General features: G+C 37.9%; 1 protein-coding gene across 1 annotated transcript in view; it reads right to left on the bottom strand.

The window, feature by feature from the left end:
* The window catches only part of Ush2a (usherin), a 635,341-nt gene that overhangs the window by 387,373 nt on the left and 234,792 nt on the right, over positions 1-13,176 (bottom strand). Inside the window, exons 24-27 of the mRNA XM_042681986.1 lie at positions 9,858-10,037; positions 8,269-8,399; positions 5,478-5,751; positions 53-256 (exon numbers count right to left, since the gene is read on the bottom strand). Coding sequence (XP_042537920.1) covers positions 53-256; positions 5,478-5,751; positions 8,269-8,399; positions 9,858-10,037 — 789 coding nt within the window. The remainder of the gene's footprint in view (positions 1-52; positions 257-5,477; positions 5,752-8,268; positions 8,400-9,857; positions 10,038-13,176) is intronic.

Raw genomic sequence — 13,176 nt, 5'->3', positions numbered from 1 at the left:
ACAGATGAAAGAGGAGACAGGTAGCATTTAATTTAGAGACCCCCACCATTACCTGTAAAGGGCTGGAGCCTATGCTCATAAACACTCTGCGCTCCCCCCTGGTAAACCAGGATGAAGTCATTTCCCCTGCAGTTAGTGGCAATGTCAGTTGATAGGCATCCATCCAGATTGACTGTGACAGCGCTGCTGGACACAGATGCCAAGTTAACGACAGTACCCCGTGTAAATGTAACATCCTTCATGCAACCGCCGAAACCTAGCAAATAGTAAGGGATTAGTATCACATCAAGAGCTTCAGTCATTAATTACCAGTCAGTTCCATCCTCTGCAGTTCTCTGTTTGGGGGCTGGGGGGTGGGGAGGTGAGGAGGGGCCTTCGGTACTTTCTGCTGTTATTTGTTTTGTATCCAGCTAAATTGTTGCAAGGAAACAGTCATCTTGCTGGAATCTTGAAAAGTATACGGGGATAATTATTATGGTGCAACTTTTGTTTTGCTTATTTAATTACTTTTATTTGTATTCGCTCATATTTTTCTAAGTTCTGTTTCTTCTCATGGAATCAATTTTAGGATATCATACCAGAAAGTAAGGCACTTTCTAGATGTCTCTCAGTTCTAGAAGAATAAGTTACTATAGAAGTTAGTGCCTATTAAATGTTAAACTATACCACTTCAATTTGCACAATTATTAAGCTATTTCATCTGAAGAAAATATACTTTTGAGGATTTTATGCAGAATAACAGGACACACAACAAAATTCCAGCATATATTAGAATCCTTTAGCATTGCCATGGGTTATATAATAATTATTTCAGAGTACTCTATAGAATGTGGTTCTAGTGAAATCATCAAGAAGAAGAGATGCTACGTTTTCTCCCGAGTTCCATCATCCTGAACAGCAAAACTTGGATGCTCATTCACACAGGTGTAACAGGGTCCAGCATTCAGCTTTGATTGTATTAACCTATCAAGGTTTTATGGAATTCATATTCTGCACAGGTGGTTTTAGAACGATCACTGTGCAGCAACATTCTCTGATGTTTTAGCAGGAACATGGATGAAATAAATTTGGAGGTTATGCTACTTTGTTTTGGTTTGTTTGTTTTCATCTTTGGCCAAGCAACAAACCAAAAAGTATCCAGACAGCCAGAGAAGAACAGTGGCTTTGAATTACATGCCATTTTGTGTCAATAGACATCAGTTCAGGAAGTTTGGCAGGACTCTGCCCAGAAATCTGCACGAAACACGGACGAACAGGTTGGAGCTTGAGACTACTGTTAGCACACAGGCATCAGCACAAAACAACCACCAAACTTAAAGGTCCCAAATACTCATCTCTTTTCGAGAATAAAAATGATCATGTTATTCCTGTCAGCATTTAGATGCTATCTTATTATGTCTTCTAACATATTAAGTGCTTGAAGACACATTCCTTTTAAATGTTTCTGCTTATTTACATTCCGTTAGGTCTGACTAATCAATATTTCTGGTCTATCGTAAACACACAGTAGACATGCAATCAGTTGGATGAGTTGAATTGAAACCAGTGAAGCTCTGGGTAAAAGCATTTGCTGGAAAATTCAAAAGGCAGTAATTTTCTGGTGGCACGTAGTCAAAATATCTAACTTCTTTGTACCTAAGTTTTCCTACCAACAAAATGAGATGGGTAGAAAAGCAGATTTGGCAAACCTATTAAAAAGAAATCTGCTGGAAGAAATATCACATGACTTTGTGAAGTCTCAGTCTAACAGAATAGCAAGAGTCCTGGGTGCAGGTGATGGAAATGGTTGGACCACCACGTTCAATGTACTAAATACTATGGAACTGTACATGTGAAAATGGTGACAAAGATTACATCTTTGGTTATTTGGATTTCACTACAAGTTTAACCTGTTAAAAAATTAATTCACAAGGTGGAGGTGTCAATTTGACAACTATAACAGAGATAGCTGTCTCCCTTCAATTTGTAGAAGACCTAACTCCATATTTTTCTAAAATGAGGTTTATAAGCCCTAATCACTCCTCCCTGGGGAAGGAGCCTCTGGCCTCAGGTTTCACAGGGGAAGCCTTGGAGCTCTCCTCTCTACAGCCATCTTCCAGAGGACATGCTGTTCTTTCCAGCCAAGTTTGCTTTGTTCTTTAACTCTACCACCTCTCCTTGGTGGACTTTTGAACTTGAATGTACAGGAGCCTAAGAAGAGGCGAATTAGATTTTTTTTGAGTTTTTTTTGGTCAGTCCTGGAACTTGAATTTGGTCTGGATGCTGTCCCTGAACTTTTTGCTCAAGGCTAGTGCTCTACCACCTTCAGCCACAGCTCCATTTCCAGTTTTCTGATGGTTCAATGATAAGATTCGCATGGACTTTCCTGCTTGGGCTAATTTGAATGGTGATCCTCAGCTAGCAGTCTCCTGAGTAGCTAGGGTTACAAGGCATGAGCCACCAATGCCTGGCTGTTCAGAGATATTTTGAAGAGGAATTGAGAGTCCTCTTTTCTGTACTTCTTGAGGACCAAAAAGGGTCCCCTACTTTCCTTATACTTCCCATCCCTAAAATATGGCCCAGAGCTCCAATTGGACAAATCAGGAAAACACATTTTCTTTTCTTTTTTTTGGTACTTTTTTTTTATTGTAAAAATGCTGTACAGAGGGGTTACAGTTACACGAGCAAGGTAATGAGTACATTTCCTATCGAGCATTGTTGTCTCCTCCTTTGTTTTTCACCTTCCTTTCCTTCCCTCGCATCTCCACAACTACCCTTCTACTCCCCCCTTACCCCCCCACCCCTGCCAAAGGTATAAAGTTCATTTTCAACATAGTGTTTTGTATATCTCATTGTTACAATGGGTATCCTTATTTAAGCATTTTAGGTAAACACTCTTTCTAAGTGAAGCAGTGATGCCTGGCTTCGCAAGTATGATGGGTTCTAGCTTCCACCCCTGTACTGTCCTCTGGAAGCCCAGTCAAGCCTCACCAACATACAAATGAGCTAGTACTAATTATAAGACATGTTCTTGCGATCTGATGTTTCACGTCTCTGGCAAATTATATTGTCCAGCATTTCCAACACAAAGAAGAGAACGAATTTTACATTTGATTCAAAGGAAGAATACAACATTACATGGATAAGAAAGATAGCACCCGTACAACCCCCAAATAATGCCTCTGAGACCAAGGTGCCCATTGAGAAGCATTGAAAGAAAAAGAAAACAGAAGGGTTTTTCTTTTAGACATTTCTGATAGTGTATTGAAAGAAACATGTTCAGCGGACATGAGTCCTTTTAATTTCAATTGATGGTCTCATGCTATACTTCTACATTACGGATATGCTTCCAGAGCGCTGCATAAGATATCCAGTTTCTTATTGAGACCAGTGTCTCTCAAAACATGTGAGTCAAAATCTTAAAGGATGAGTGAGTAACAGATTTTGTGATTTTAATTACCTTGTCACAAAATTCCATTGCATCTTGACTAGTATGTAATAATAAGAGAATAAGAATAAGAAGCCAGGTGCCAGTGGCTAATGCCTGTAATCCTAGCAACTTCGGAGGCCGAGATTCAAGATCTAAGAATTACTGTTCAAAGCCAGCCCAGGCAGGAAAGTCTGTGAGACTCTTATCTCCAATTAACCAGAAAAAAAAGGCAGCATGGAACTTTGGCTCAAGTAGAAGAGTGACAGCCTAAGCTATCACAAAAGCTAAGGGCCAGCCACCAGCCCCTGAGTTCAAGATCCAATACTAGCACAAAAGAAAAATTGCTAATTTTCATTACATACCATGTTCCACCTTACTGTAGTTCAATATTTTATCAGCGGTTTGAAAATCACTGACAAGATGATAGTGCAATAATAAAAATTTAGTATCCATCATAAATAAAATATTTTTCAGTATCAAAGGCTTAAACCTAGTGTAGGTAAAAAAAATGTTCCCTTTGGGTCTGTGTTGATGTTCACACGTCTGTCATTATCTTACACTTCCATTTTATTTTTCACCATAGATTTAGGCCTGCCAATAGTTATGGGTTAGGAATAATTCAAAATGAGGAGGCTGGGTAGGCAGGTTGTTTTGTTTTTATCTCTGAGATGTAAACAGGATCAAATACTCTCACTCCTTTAAAGAGTCTTCGAGTTCTTTTTAACCTCAGAAACCTGAGAATCTTGAGGCACTGGTACAGGAATGTAATATTTTTTAGCTGCAGCTACGTCTTAAATGCCTTGAAAATGTCATTACTGTCTTACACTCAGTTATTCATTAACTCCTTTCTGCTACCCTTCTAAGACTCGCCTTAGATCTCGCCGTATATTTCCTATTCAAAGGCATTTAAATCTTTATGTACTTATCAAATAGGCAAAGACTGCTTCGTGGAAATATTAACCATTCACGGTACATAGATTTTAAAAGGCGCAGAGAATATTTTCCACATGGGAGCGTGTCTGGTCACACGCTGGAGGGGATGGCGATTTCCCTCACTTCACAGGGAAGGATTTGGGGCCAAGGCCCATAAAAACGAATGCCGTTTGCCATAGACTGGACCGTGACAAAGGCTAGGAAGGATGTCTGCTTCCTAGCCATGTGAACTTGGGGCAAATTACTTTCTCCTCCAATCTTCAGTCTCCTCATCTATCTAATGGGGTCAGGAATTACAATGCTTAACTCACCAGATTATTTTTTATGAAGAATCAACTCATTCTTTCTTCATATAAACGTCTCAGAACCCTGTCTACCACACATACAGCATTTACATATTTTTGGTTTGAGCCAGAGACTCAATTACACAGCACAGGCCTCACTCAAATGCCTGGCCTTCCTGCCTCAAGTGTCTTAAGTACCAGGATTACAGGAGCATGCCACCCTGCTCAGCAGCTTTTCTGAACTTAATAATAATTCCTCTAATAACATACACACTTACATAAGGTTGGCTTGCACTACTTAAAAGTATCACATCTTTTCCTTTCTTTAATGATTACTACTAATAAAATGTGTATAAAATGTTCACATTAGGAATCCAACATTTACTCTTCTATGATTTGTATATGTGACAACTCTATTGAAAATCATGGAGATTAGCATTTATCCAGAGTTAAACAAACAAATGCAATGAACTTCTCCTGGTTGTATATGAGAATCAAATTTAATTTTTAATCTGTAAATACAGAAAATGATCAGTATCCAGAAAAACCAAAATCACAGATGTCTTCCAGGAAACCACATGAGGAAATATATTTATATGTATGATATTAAATATATACAATTATCAGCACATCCTAGTATATATGTAGGACATATATAAGAATATATATCAATTATATTTTCTGATGTAGGAATAAATATGCTGATGATAGTGGCATTGAAAGACAATTATTTGAAAAAGTGATTTTTTCTTCTGGTTCTGTTTAATTTCCCCTCAATGGGAGTGCAATGGATGAGAGTCACCTTTTGCCTGATCTTTTAGCACAGAGCCATTCCTCTAGAGGACATTTACCTTGTTCCAAACTCAAGTGTCTGTAGGCACTCCGCAGCTCCTGTGGGATTCCTCCCAGATACACAGGTGAGTCCACCAGCAGTGGCTGGGCTAAGGCCTCTGATGAACGCTCCTCTAGTTCATTCATGCTTGCTGACAAGGAGGAGCCATCGCTTTTAATAACTGCTTTATTCCACTTTCCATCACAATAAGATGGACCGAGCCAGAGCTCCACTTGTGTCAGGGTAAAATTGGCATTTAACTGGAAGCTCAGTACTCCGTTCTTCAGTTCCATCTGTTTCATATTTGAAAAAAAAAGGAAAGAAAAAGAAAATAGCTATATTAAAAAAGGCTTAAGAATGGCAGTGTGGAACAGACCAGAAGGTCAATTTCTTGACAAAAAGCAAGAAATTTCCTTGAAAGCACTCTATAAAAACATTCTACTTTACCCTAAGTCAAACTGAAGTAACATAATGAAATACTTTGCAAGCTTACAATTGACATGAAGAATAGCACATTGAATCAAGCAAATCCCTTCCCAGTGATAATTATGCTGCATGGTGTGATGTTATGCTGGACTATACTTTGCTTCAAACATAGTTAAGAGATTAAGTCCTAGTATAAGTGCCTGCATAACTGAAGAGACCAGAATAGCTTAAACTATAAATATTTCTTAGAGTTTGGAAAATGAGAAAAATACCATTTCATAAATCAATTTAATTTGGGTGAAAATATGACAAGACAATAAGAAAATGAAAATGTCAAACTTGATGACGTATATTTTGACTGGTTTGAGGGACTCCATTTCAAAACTCTAAGATACATTTTGAGCCAATATTTCAACTTTTCTCTAACTTTCTAATACAATGTCTTGTGCATGTATTCCTTTAGATTAATGCTTCATTTGCTAATATGAGCGGATTTTACCCAATTTTTCACAGAAAAGGAAATGCAGTTATATGTTGGTCTCTGAAATGTTCCATGATGATTTTCTTACTATTTTTTAAAATGGGTTTTAGAATTCAAATCAGCAGCCTGGGAAGCTGAAAATTTAAATCATATCAGATTAACAATTATACTTTCTATGTAAATATCATCTTTATGAAGTCCTGTTGGTAGGCAAATAATAACCTTCATTTGGTAAATATTGAGTTCCTCATGATATTCATCTATCTGATAATTTAAGACAAAAGGCAGTTCCCAAATATCACACTAGAAGCAGAGGTGAGCATGTGGGGGAATGATAACCAAGGTAGTGGTGGTTACCATGGGAACAGAAAAGAGATGTGACTTCAGCTCCCTGGGAAGCAGGAAAGAATAATAGTAAGGTCTGTAAGGGGTCCTTCAAAGAGGGAATTTAACAGTCAAAACATTGTGGGAAAATTAGGTTTAAAGAAAGTTACGATGTCAACTAAGAAAGGGTATATAGGGTGGTGGAAGATTGGAGTCTTATGAAGTATATAGGAGAAGGATTTTTAGAGGATTTTAAGCAATAGAGGAAAGTTCATCTTTCTCTCCTCTTATCTGACACCAGAACCCATACTCTTTCCATGGTTATCTTGTACCAAAAGTGAACCCTCCCAGCTATTAGAAGTATGCATTGGAAACTAAGTCATCAGTAACCATGAGGAAAATTTCTGAAAGCTATTAAAAAATAAGGACAATGGGGACAGTTATAGGGACAAGTCAATCAAAGAAGTTCTTTAAAAAAACAACTTGTCAGGACCAAATGAACAGATGAATATGTCAGATAAAAGAAAAGGATCACAGACACCCTCATCATTTTGGGGCAACGGGTATTTTACTATAATCACCAAATAAACAACATTCAAAAGGAAAGCTGGCCTGGGGGCTGTTGTTGCAGGAGAATGCATTCATTGTGAACGGATTGAGCTTGAAACATGAAAATAACCAGAAGAGGCTTTTTATGGAGAAGACTGAACATTGTAATACATGGTGCTTTGAGATGGGCCAGTAGAATGGATCTTGTTCATGACAAAATAAATAAGCACCCAGTTTGTGAAAAAAAAATAGTATATGTGTGTGAGGGAGTGGGGGAGGATGGTAGTGTTTTTGGTAAGGCCAGTATTCTAAGGGGAAAGGTGCCGGTGGTGGGGGTGGGGGAGGGGATTCTTTAAGTAACAATGTTCTTGGAGAAAGTAGAAGTGTTTAAGAAAGTAGAAAAACTTAATGACAATCAATAGAAAGTTGGAAAAGGAAGAAGGAAAGAGTACTGTGGAGGTTTTATTTTTAAAGAGGATGTTCGATAAATATCAAATAAATGAATAAAGATACCTGTTGGATTGGAAGTAGGGGGGTCACCGACAACTTTAGATAACTGTTTCGCAGTGGAGTGGTGTGGTCAGTCTGAAGACTGATAGAAAATGAGAAAATGGGAATCTCAATGTCACTACAGCCGATGGGCTTGACGGAAAAATTTTATATGTACAAATAGGTGTAACTATATACATACATATTTATGAATATACAGATATATTCTGTTGAACCTGTATCCAAAGATAATGAAGGAAATGACAACTTTAATATATTCAGAAAACAAAACTAGATTTTCTTAATTCCTTGTTTGTTTCCCTAAAACTACAATTTTCACAGAGCTAATTCTAATTTAAAAAAAAAACAAAAACCAGAGGTATGTGAAACATTTTGAATATTTCACAGCGCTCTACAACTAAAAGTTACTTGGGGTAAAGAATGAAAATAAAATTGGGTCAGGAAAGATATCACCATTCAACACCTTCCAAAGTTGAGTCTAATATTTTTTAAGTTAATTAAATTAAATTCATTCACATACAGCCATGTAGTCAGGTCCGTCTTTGTTGTAAATGAAAAGCAGCAATCCATTTAACTGGTCCGTTCTGAACTTCAGGGAGATCTCAAATTCTATCCCGCCACGAAATGTATTTGAGTGAAGTTCCAGGAACCCTTTTCAGAGAGGAGTATGTGCATATTAGTACATTGCCAGCCTCGTGGGAATGTCTTTAATCCAGGACATATAATGCCATCTTGTCGTGACCATAGAAGGATATGCAAATAAGAGCTATGAAACCTTCCTTGCAATTTTGTTCGAAGTAGCAGAATGAACTCTACAGACCTCTTAAGAGGAAACCATCTTCTCTTTACTGGCTCATAAAAGTATTAAGAAAAAATAGTTGTGTTGTTTGAGAAAAGCTCAAAATAATGGTTTTAGTAAGAAAAGTCAAAGAATGTGCATCCAGAGCACTACAATGTGAGCATTAGATTCCTTTCTGCTATAACAACAGTTAGAACAATTTTATAACCAAACAGATTAAAGGTATAGAATATTGAGGCAGGTTCTTATTTGAAGAACAACCCATGTTCACCAGTCTAATTTTTCCATTCCACTTCCCTTTCCTGGTGGCCATTCAGAACAAGATGGCTGAGAGGAAAGCCAGGGATATTGACCTCACCTATTTCTATCATCCACCATCCCTGCCCTTGTCATTCCATGGACGGCTTTATCACTAGCTCTCCATTAGTGACCTACTTAACTCTTCATGTAGCTGAAATTTTACACTCCAGAAATATTGCTTACCTACATAATTATGTACATAGTGAGTAGTGGCACTGAGATTTGAACTGAGGGCAATGCTCATGGTAGGCAGATGTTCTACCACTTGAAGCATGTCCCAGCCCTAAGTGAATGCCTTTGCAACATCTTTCAAAGTAAAACATCATTCTGATTTGCAAACAGCTTGTTTACAAATGGCTATTTGTAACTAACATGTACGCCAAGAAGTATGTGGCTCATTAGAATTATGGCATATAGATACATACTTAGAAATGTTATAATTTATACTGGACATTTTGGAAATGTATTTGGGTATCATAACTAAGCATGTCTATGATCCTAGTTTCATATGAGGTCAAAGTAAATTGGAGAGGGAGGCTTGCGCCCCAAGTAATATATATATATATATATATATATATATATATCTATATAGAGATATATATATCTATATATATCTCTATATAGATATATATATTGCTATAGTTTAGATCTTAAATGCCACACAGAGACCTAAGTGTTAGCAGCTTCTCTCTAGGGTAGGGTAAGGGAAGGTGGTAGAACCACTGAAAGGCAGAGTCTAGGTTGCTGCCAGCGTGCCCATGAAAGGGATCATGAAACCCTGACACACTGTTTTCTCTTTTGTCCCCTAACTTTGCCCAATCTCTCACTATGATTTTCTGCCTTCTGCACCTAAATCTGAGGACATAGACCAAGTAATCATGGACTAGAACCTCCATGAAAGTGAGCCACCATAAACCTTTTCTCTCCATCAATTGATTTATAAGAGTGAGGAGAAGCTGACTAATCCAGGTTGAAGCAATCACCAACATGTATGTCATACATAACCTTACCTGATCCCAGGAACTGAGCTCCTTCCTGTAATGAGGTAGGACAGCCCTCCCAGCTGTCATACACATTCACTTGCTCTTCAGAGCTCTGCCAATCCAGGGGTCCCCAAACAGCAGAGGGGTTGTAATTCTTCATGACATGCACATCCTTCAGACAGCCCACAAAACCCTTTCGGATGATCTCTGTCAAAGTTGAAACGTAAGAGGAAATGTACATAATAAATCACATGACCTATTTTGAAAGATCCTTTGCAAGCAATTATGTTTTATTTCTATTAAAGTAGAAGGAAAGGGCAATAGATCTCACTACCTACTTATGACAATCCTCTAGTATTTCATGTAAACACTTTGCAAATAGTAGCAATATATGGTTAGCTCAAGTCCATACCCATTAAAACTACAGAGACTGATATTTGAGTATACATTTTTAAAAACTCTTGTTTTTAATTGCCTTTTAAACAAACAGAAATTCTTTTTTTTTTTTTTTTTTTGTATATAGTTTTTTTTTTATTTTATTTTATTTTATTTGAGAACATACTGTACAGAGGGGTTACAATTACATGGGCAGGATAATGCATACATTTCTTACCAAGCATTGCAGCCTCCTCCTTTGTTTACCCTTCACCTCCCTTCCCAACCTCCCCCCTCCCCCCCACCCAATCATACCCCCCCACACCAACATTGTATATAGTTTTTTGTCTTATTAATTTTATTAAAGTCTGCTCTTCATTATTCTTTTTTCCTACTTATTTGCATATGGTTTGTTAATCTTCTAGTTTCTTAGATGGAAGTTTAGGTCACTGATTTGTGATCCTTTCTCTCCTTATTATTTTGTTTTATTATTTATTTATTTATTTATTTATTTTGGGGAGGGGTCAGTTGTGTGGATTGAACTTTGGGCTTGGGCACTGTTCCTGAGCTCTTTAGTTCAAGGCGAGTGCTCTACCACTTAAGCCACAGTGACACTTCTGGTTTTCTGGTGGTTAATTGGAGATAAAAGTCTCACAGACTTCCCTGCCCAGGCTGGCTTTGAACTGTGATCCTCAGAGCTTAGGTTCCTGAGTAGCTAGGTACAGGTGTGAGCTGTGGGCTCCCCACTCCTTTCTCTTTTTAAAGTAGTTCTTTCAATGTTATTCATTTCCATTTCTCTGTTCTCCAGCAGATGTTTAGACAATCTCTTCTTTCCTTTTCATGTCATTTGATTACTTTCTACTTTTTGTTTCACACATGAATTAACTAAAACTTTTTTTTTTTTTTTAATTTAATTTTATTTTATTTGAGAACATACTGTACAGAGGGGTTACAATTACATGGGCAGGATAATGCATACATTTCTTACCAAGCATTGCAGCCTCCTCCTTTGTTTACCCTTCACCTCCCTTCCCAGCCTCCCCCCTCCCTCCCACCCAATCATACCCCCCCCCCCCCCGCGACATTGTAAAGCTGGTTTTGACATGACATTTTGTATTTCTCATTGTTGCAACAGGTCCACCTGAATCCTTAAACGACTTGTTTGTCCCCATCTCCTCCACATGTTATACTGACATCAAATATAGTGAAAGCGGGGGTTACACTGTGGGGGAGGGACATACAAAGCAACAAAGAGATAATATTATAAATGCATTAGAAACACATGCATGAAAGAAACAAAAACATTAAAATACATATTTGAGGTTTCGTTTTCCTAACATCACATTATTTGACTTTTTCCGCTTGACTCATACCTATACTAGATATTGCAAATAAGGGAAACCATGGGACCTATGTTTCTTTGGGCCTGGCTTACTTCACTTAATATAATTTTTTCCAAGCCTTTCCATTTCCTAACAAATGGGGAAATGTCATTCTTTCTGATGGAGGCATAGAATTCCATTGTGTATATATACCACATCTTCTTGATCCATTCATCTACTGAGGGGCATCTGGGTTGGTTCCATGTCTTAGCTATGGTAAATAATGCTGCAATAAACATAGTTGTGCTGGTAGCTTTAGTGTGGCCTTGTTTGTGATCATTTGGGTAAATGCCCAAAAGTGGGATTGCTGGGTCATTGGGGAGCTCTATGTGGAGTCTTTTGAGGAACCTCCATACTGCTTTCCAAAGTGGTTGAACAAGTTTACATTCCCACCAACAATGAAGTAAGGTTCCTTTCTGTCCACATCCCCTCCAGCATCTGTTGTTGTTAGAGTTCTTGATTTTTGCTGTTCTAACTGGAGTGAGGTGATATCTCAATGTTGTTTTGATTTGCATTTCTTTTATGGCTAGGGATGTTGAACATTTCTTCATGTGTCTATTGGCCATCCTTCTTTCTTCTTCAGAGAAGCTTCTCTTTAAGTCTTTCGCCCACTTACTTATTGGGCAGTTGTTTCTTTGAGGATTTGTTGTTGGGTGGTTTAATTTTTTGAGTTCCAAGTATATTTTAGATATGAGACCCTTGTCCGTTGTATGGCTAGTAAAGATCTTCTCCCAGTCCGTGGGCTTTCTATTGATCTTGCTAGCTATGTCATTTGCCCTGCAGAAGCTCTGCAACCTTATACAATCCCATCTGTCCAGCCTTTCTTTGATTTGTTGTGTTTCCGGGTCTTTATTCAGAAAATTTCGGCCTGTGCCAAGGAGACCCAGGGTTTCTCCTATTCCATCCTGTAATGTTTTCAGAGTGTCTGCTTTGAGTTCAAGGTCTTTGATCCATTTGGAGTTGATTCTGGTGCAGGGTGATATATAAGGATCTAGCTTTAGTTTTCTACATGTAGTTAACCAGCTTTGCCAGCACCATTTACTGAAGAGGCTGTCTGTCTTCCATTCTATTGTTTTAGCTCCCTTATCGAAGATTAGATGGCTATAGGTCTGTAGGTTCATTTCTGGGTTTTCAATTCTATTCCATTGGTCCTGAGGTCTGTTCTTATGCCAATACCAAGCTGTTTTGATTACTATGGCTTTATAGTAGAGTTTGAAATTTGGTATTGATATTCCTCCAGCAGTGTTCTTTCCGTTGAGGAGCGTTTTTGCTATTCGGGGTCTTTTATTGTTCCATATGAATTTTTGGATTGCCTCTTCTATTTCCTTGAAGAATGAGGGTGGAATTTTGATAGGTATTGCGTTGAATTTGTAGATAGCCTTGGGGAGTATTGCCATTTTCACGATGTTAATCTTTCCAATCCAGGAGCATGGGAGGTTTTGCCATTTTTTAAGTTCTGTGTTGATTTCCTTTTTCAAGATTTTAAAGTTTTCATCATAGAGGTCCTTCACTTCTTTAGTTAAGTTAATTCCTAGGTATTTTATTTTTTGTGGGGCTATTACAAATGGAGTTGCTTTCCTAATTTCAGC

The sequence above is a fragment of the Dipodomys spectabilis genome, unplaced genomic scaffold, assembly GCF_019054845.1.
Source record: "Dipodomys spectabilis isolate Male_0828 unplaced genomic scaffold, ASM1905484v1 ptg000069l, whole genome shotgun sequence".
Lineage (NCBI taxonomy): Eukaryota > Metazoa > Chordata > Mammalia > Rodentia > Heteromyidae > Dipodomys > Dipodomys spectabilis.
The sequence above is the reverse complement of the archived record's forward strand: the minus strand, read 5'-3'. Positions and strand labels throughout refer to the sequence as shown.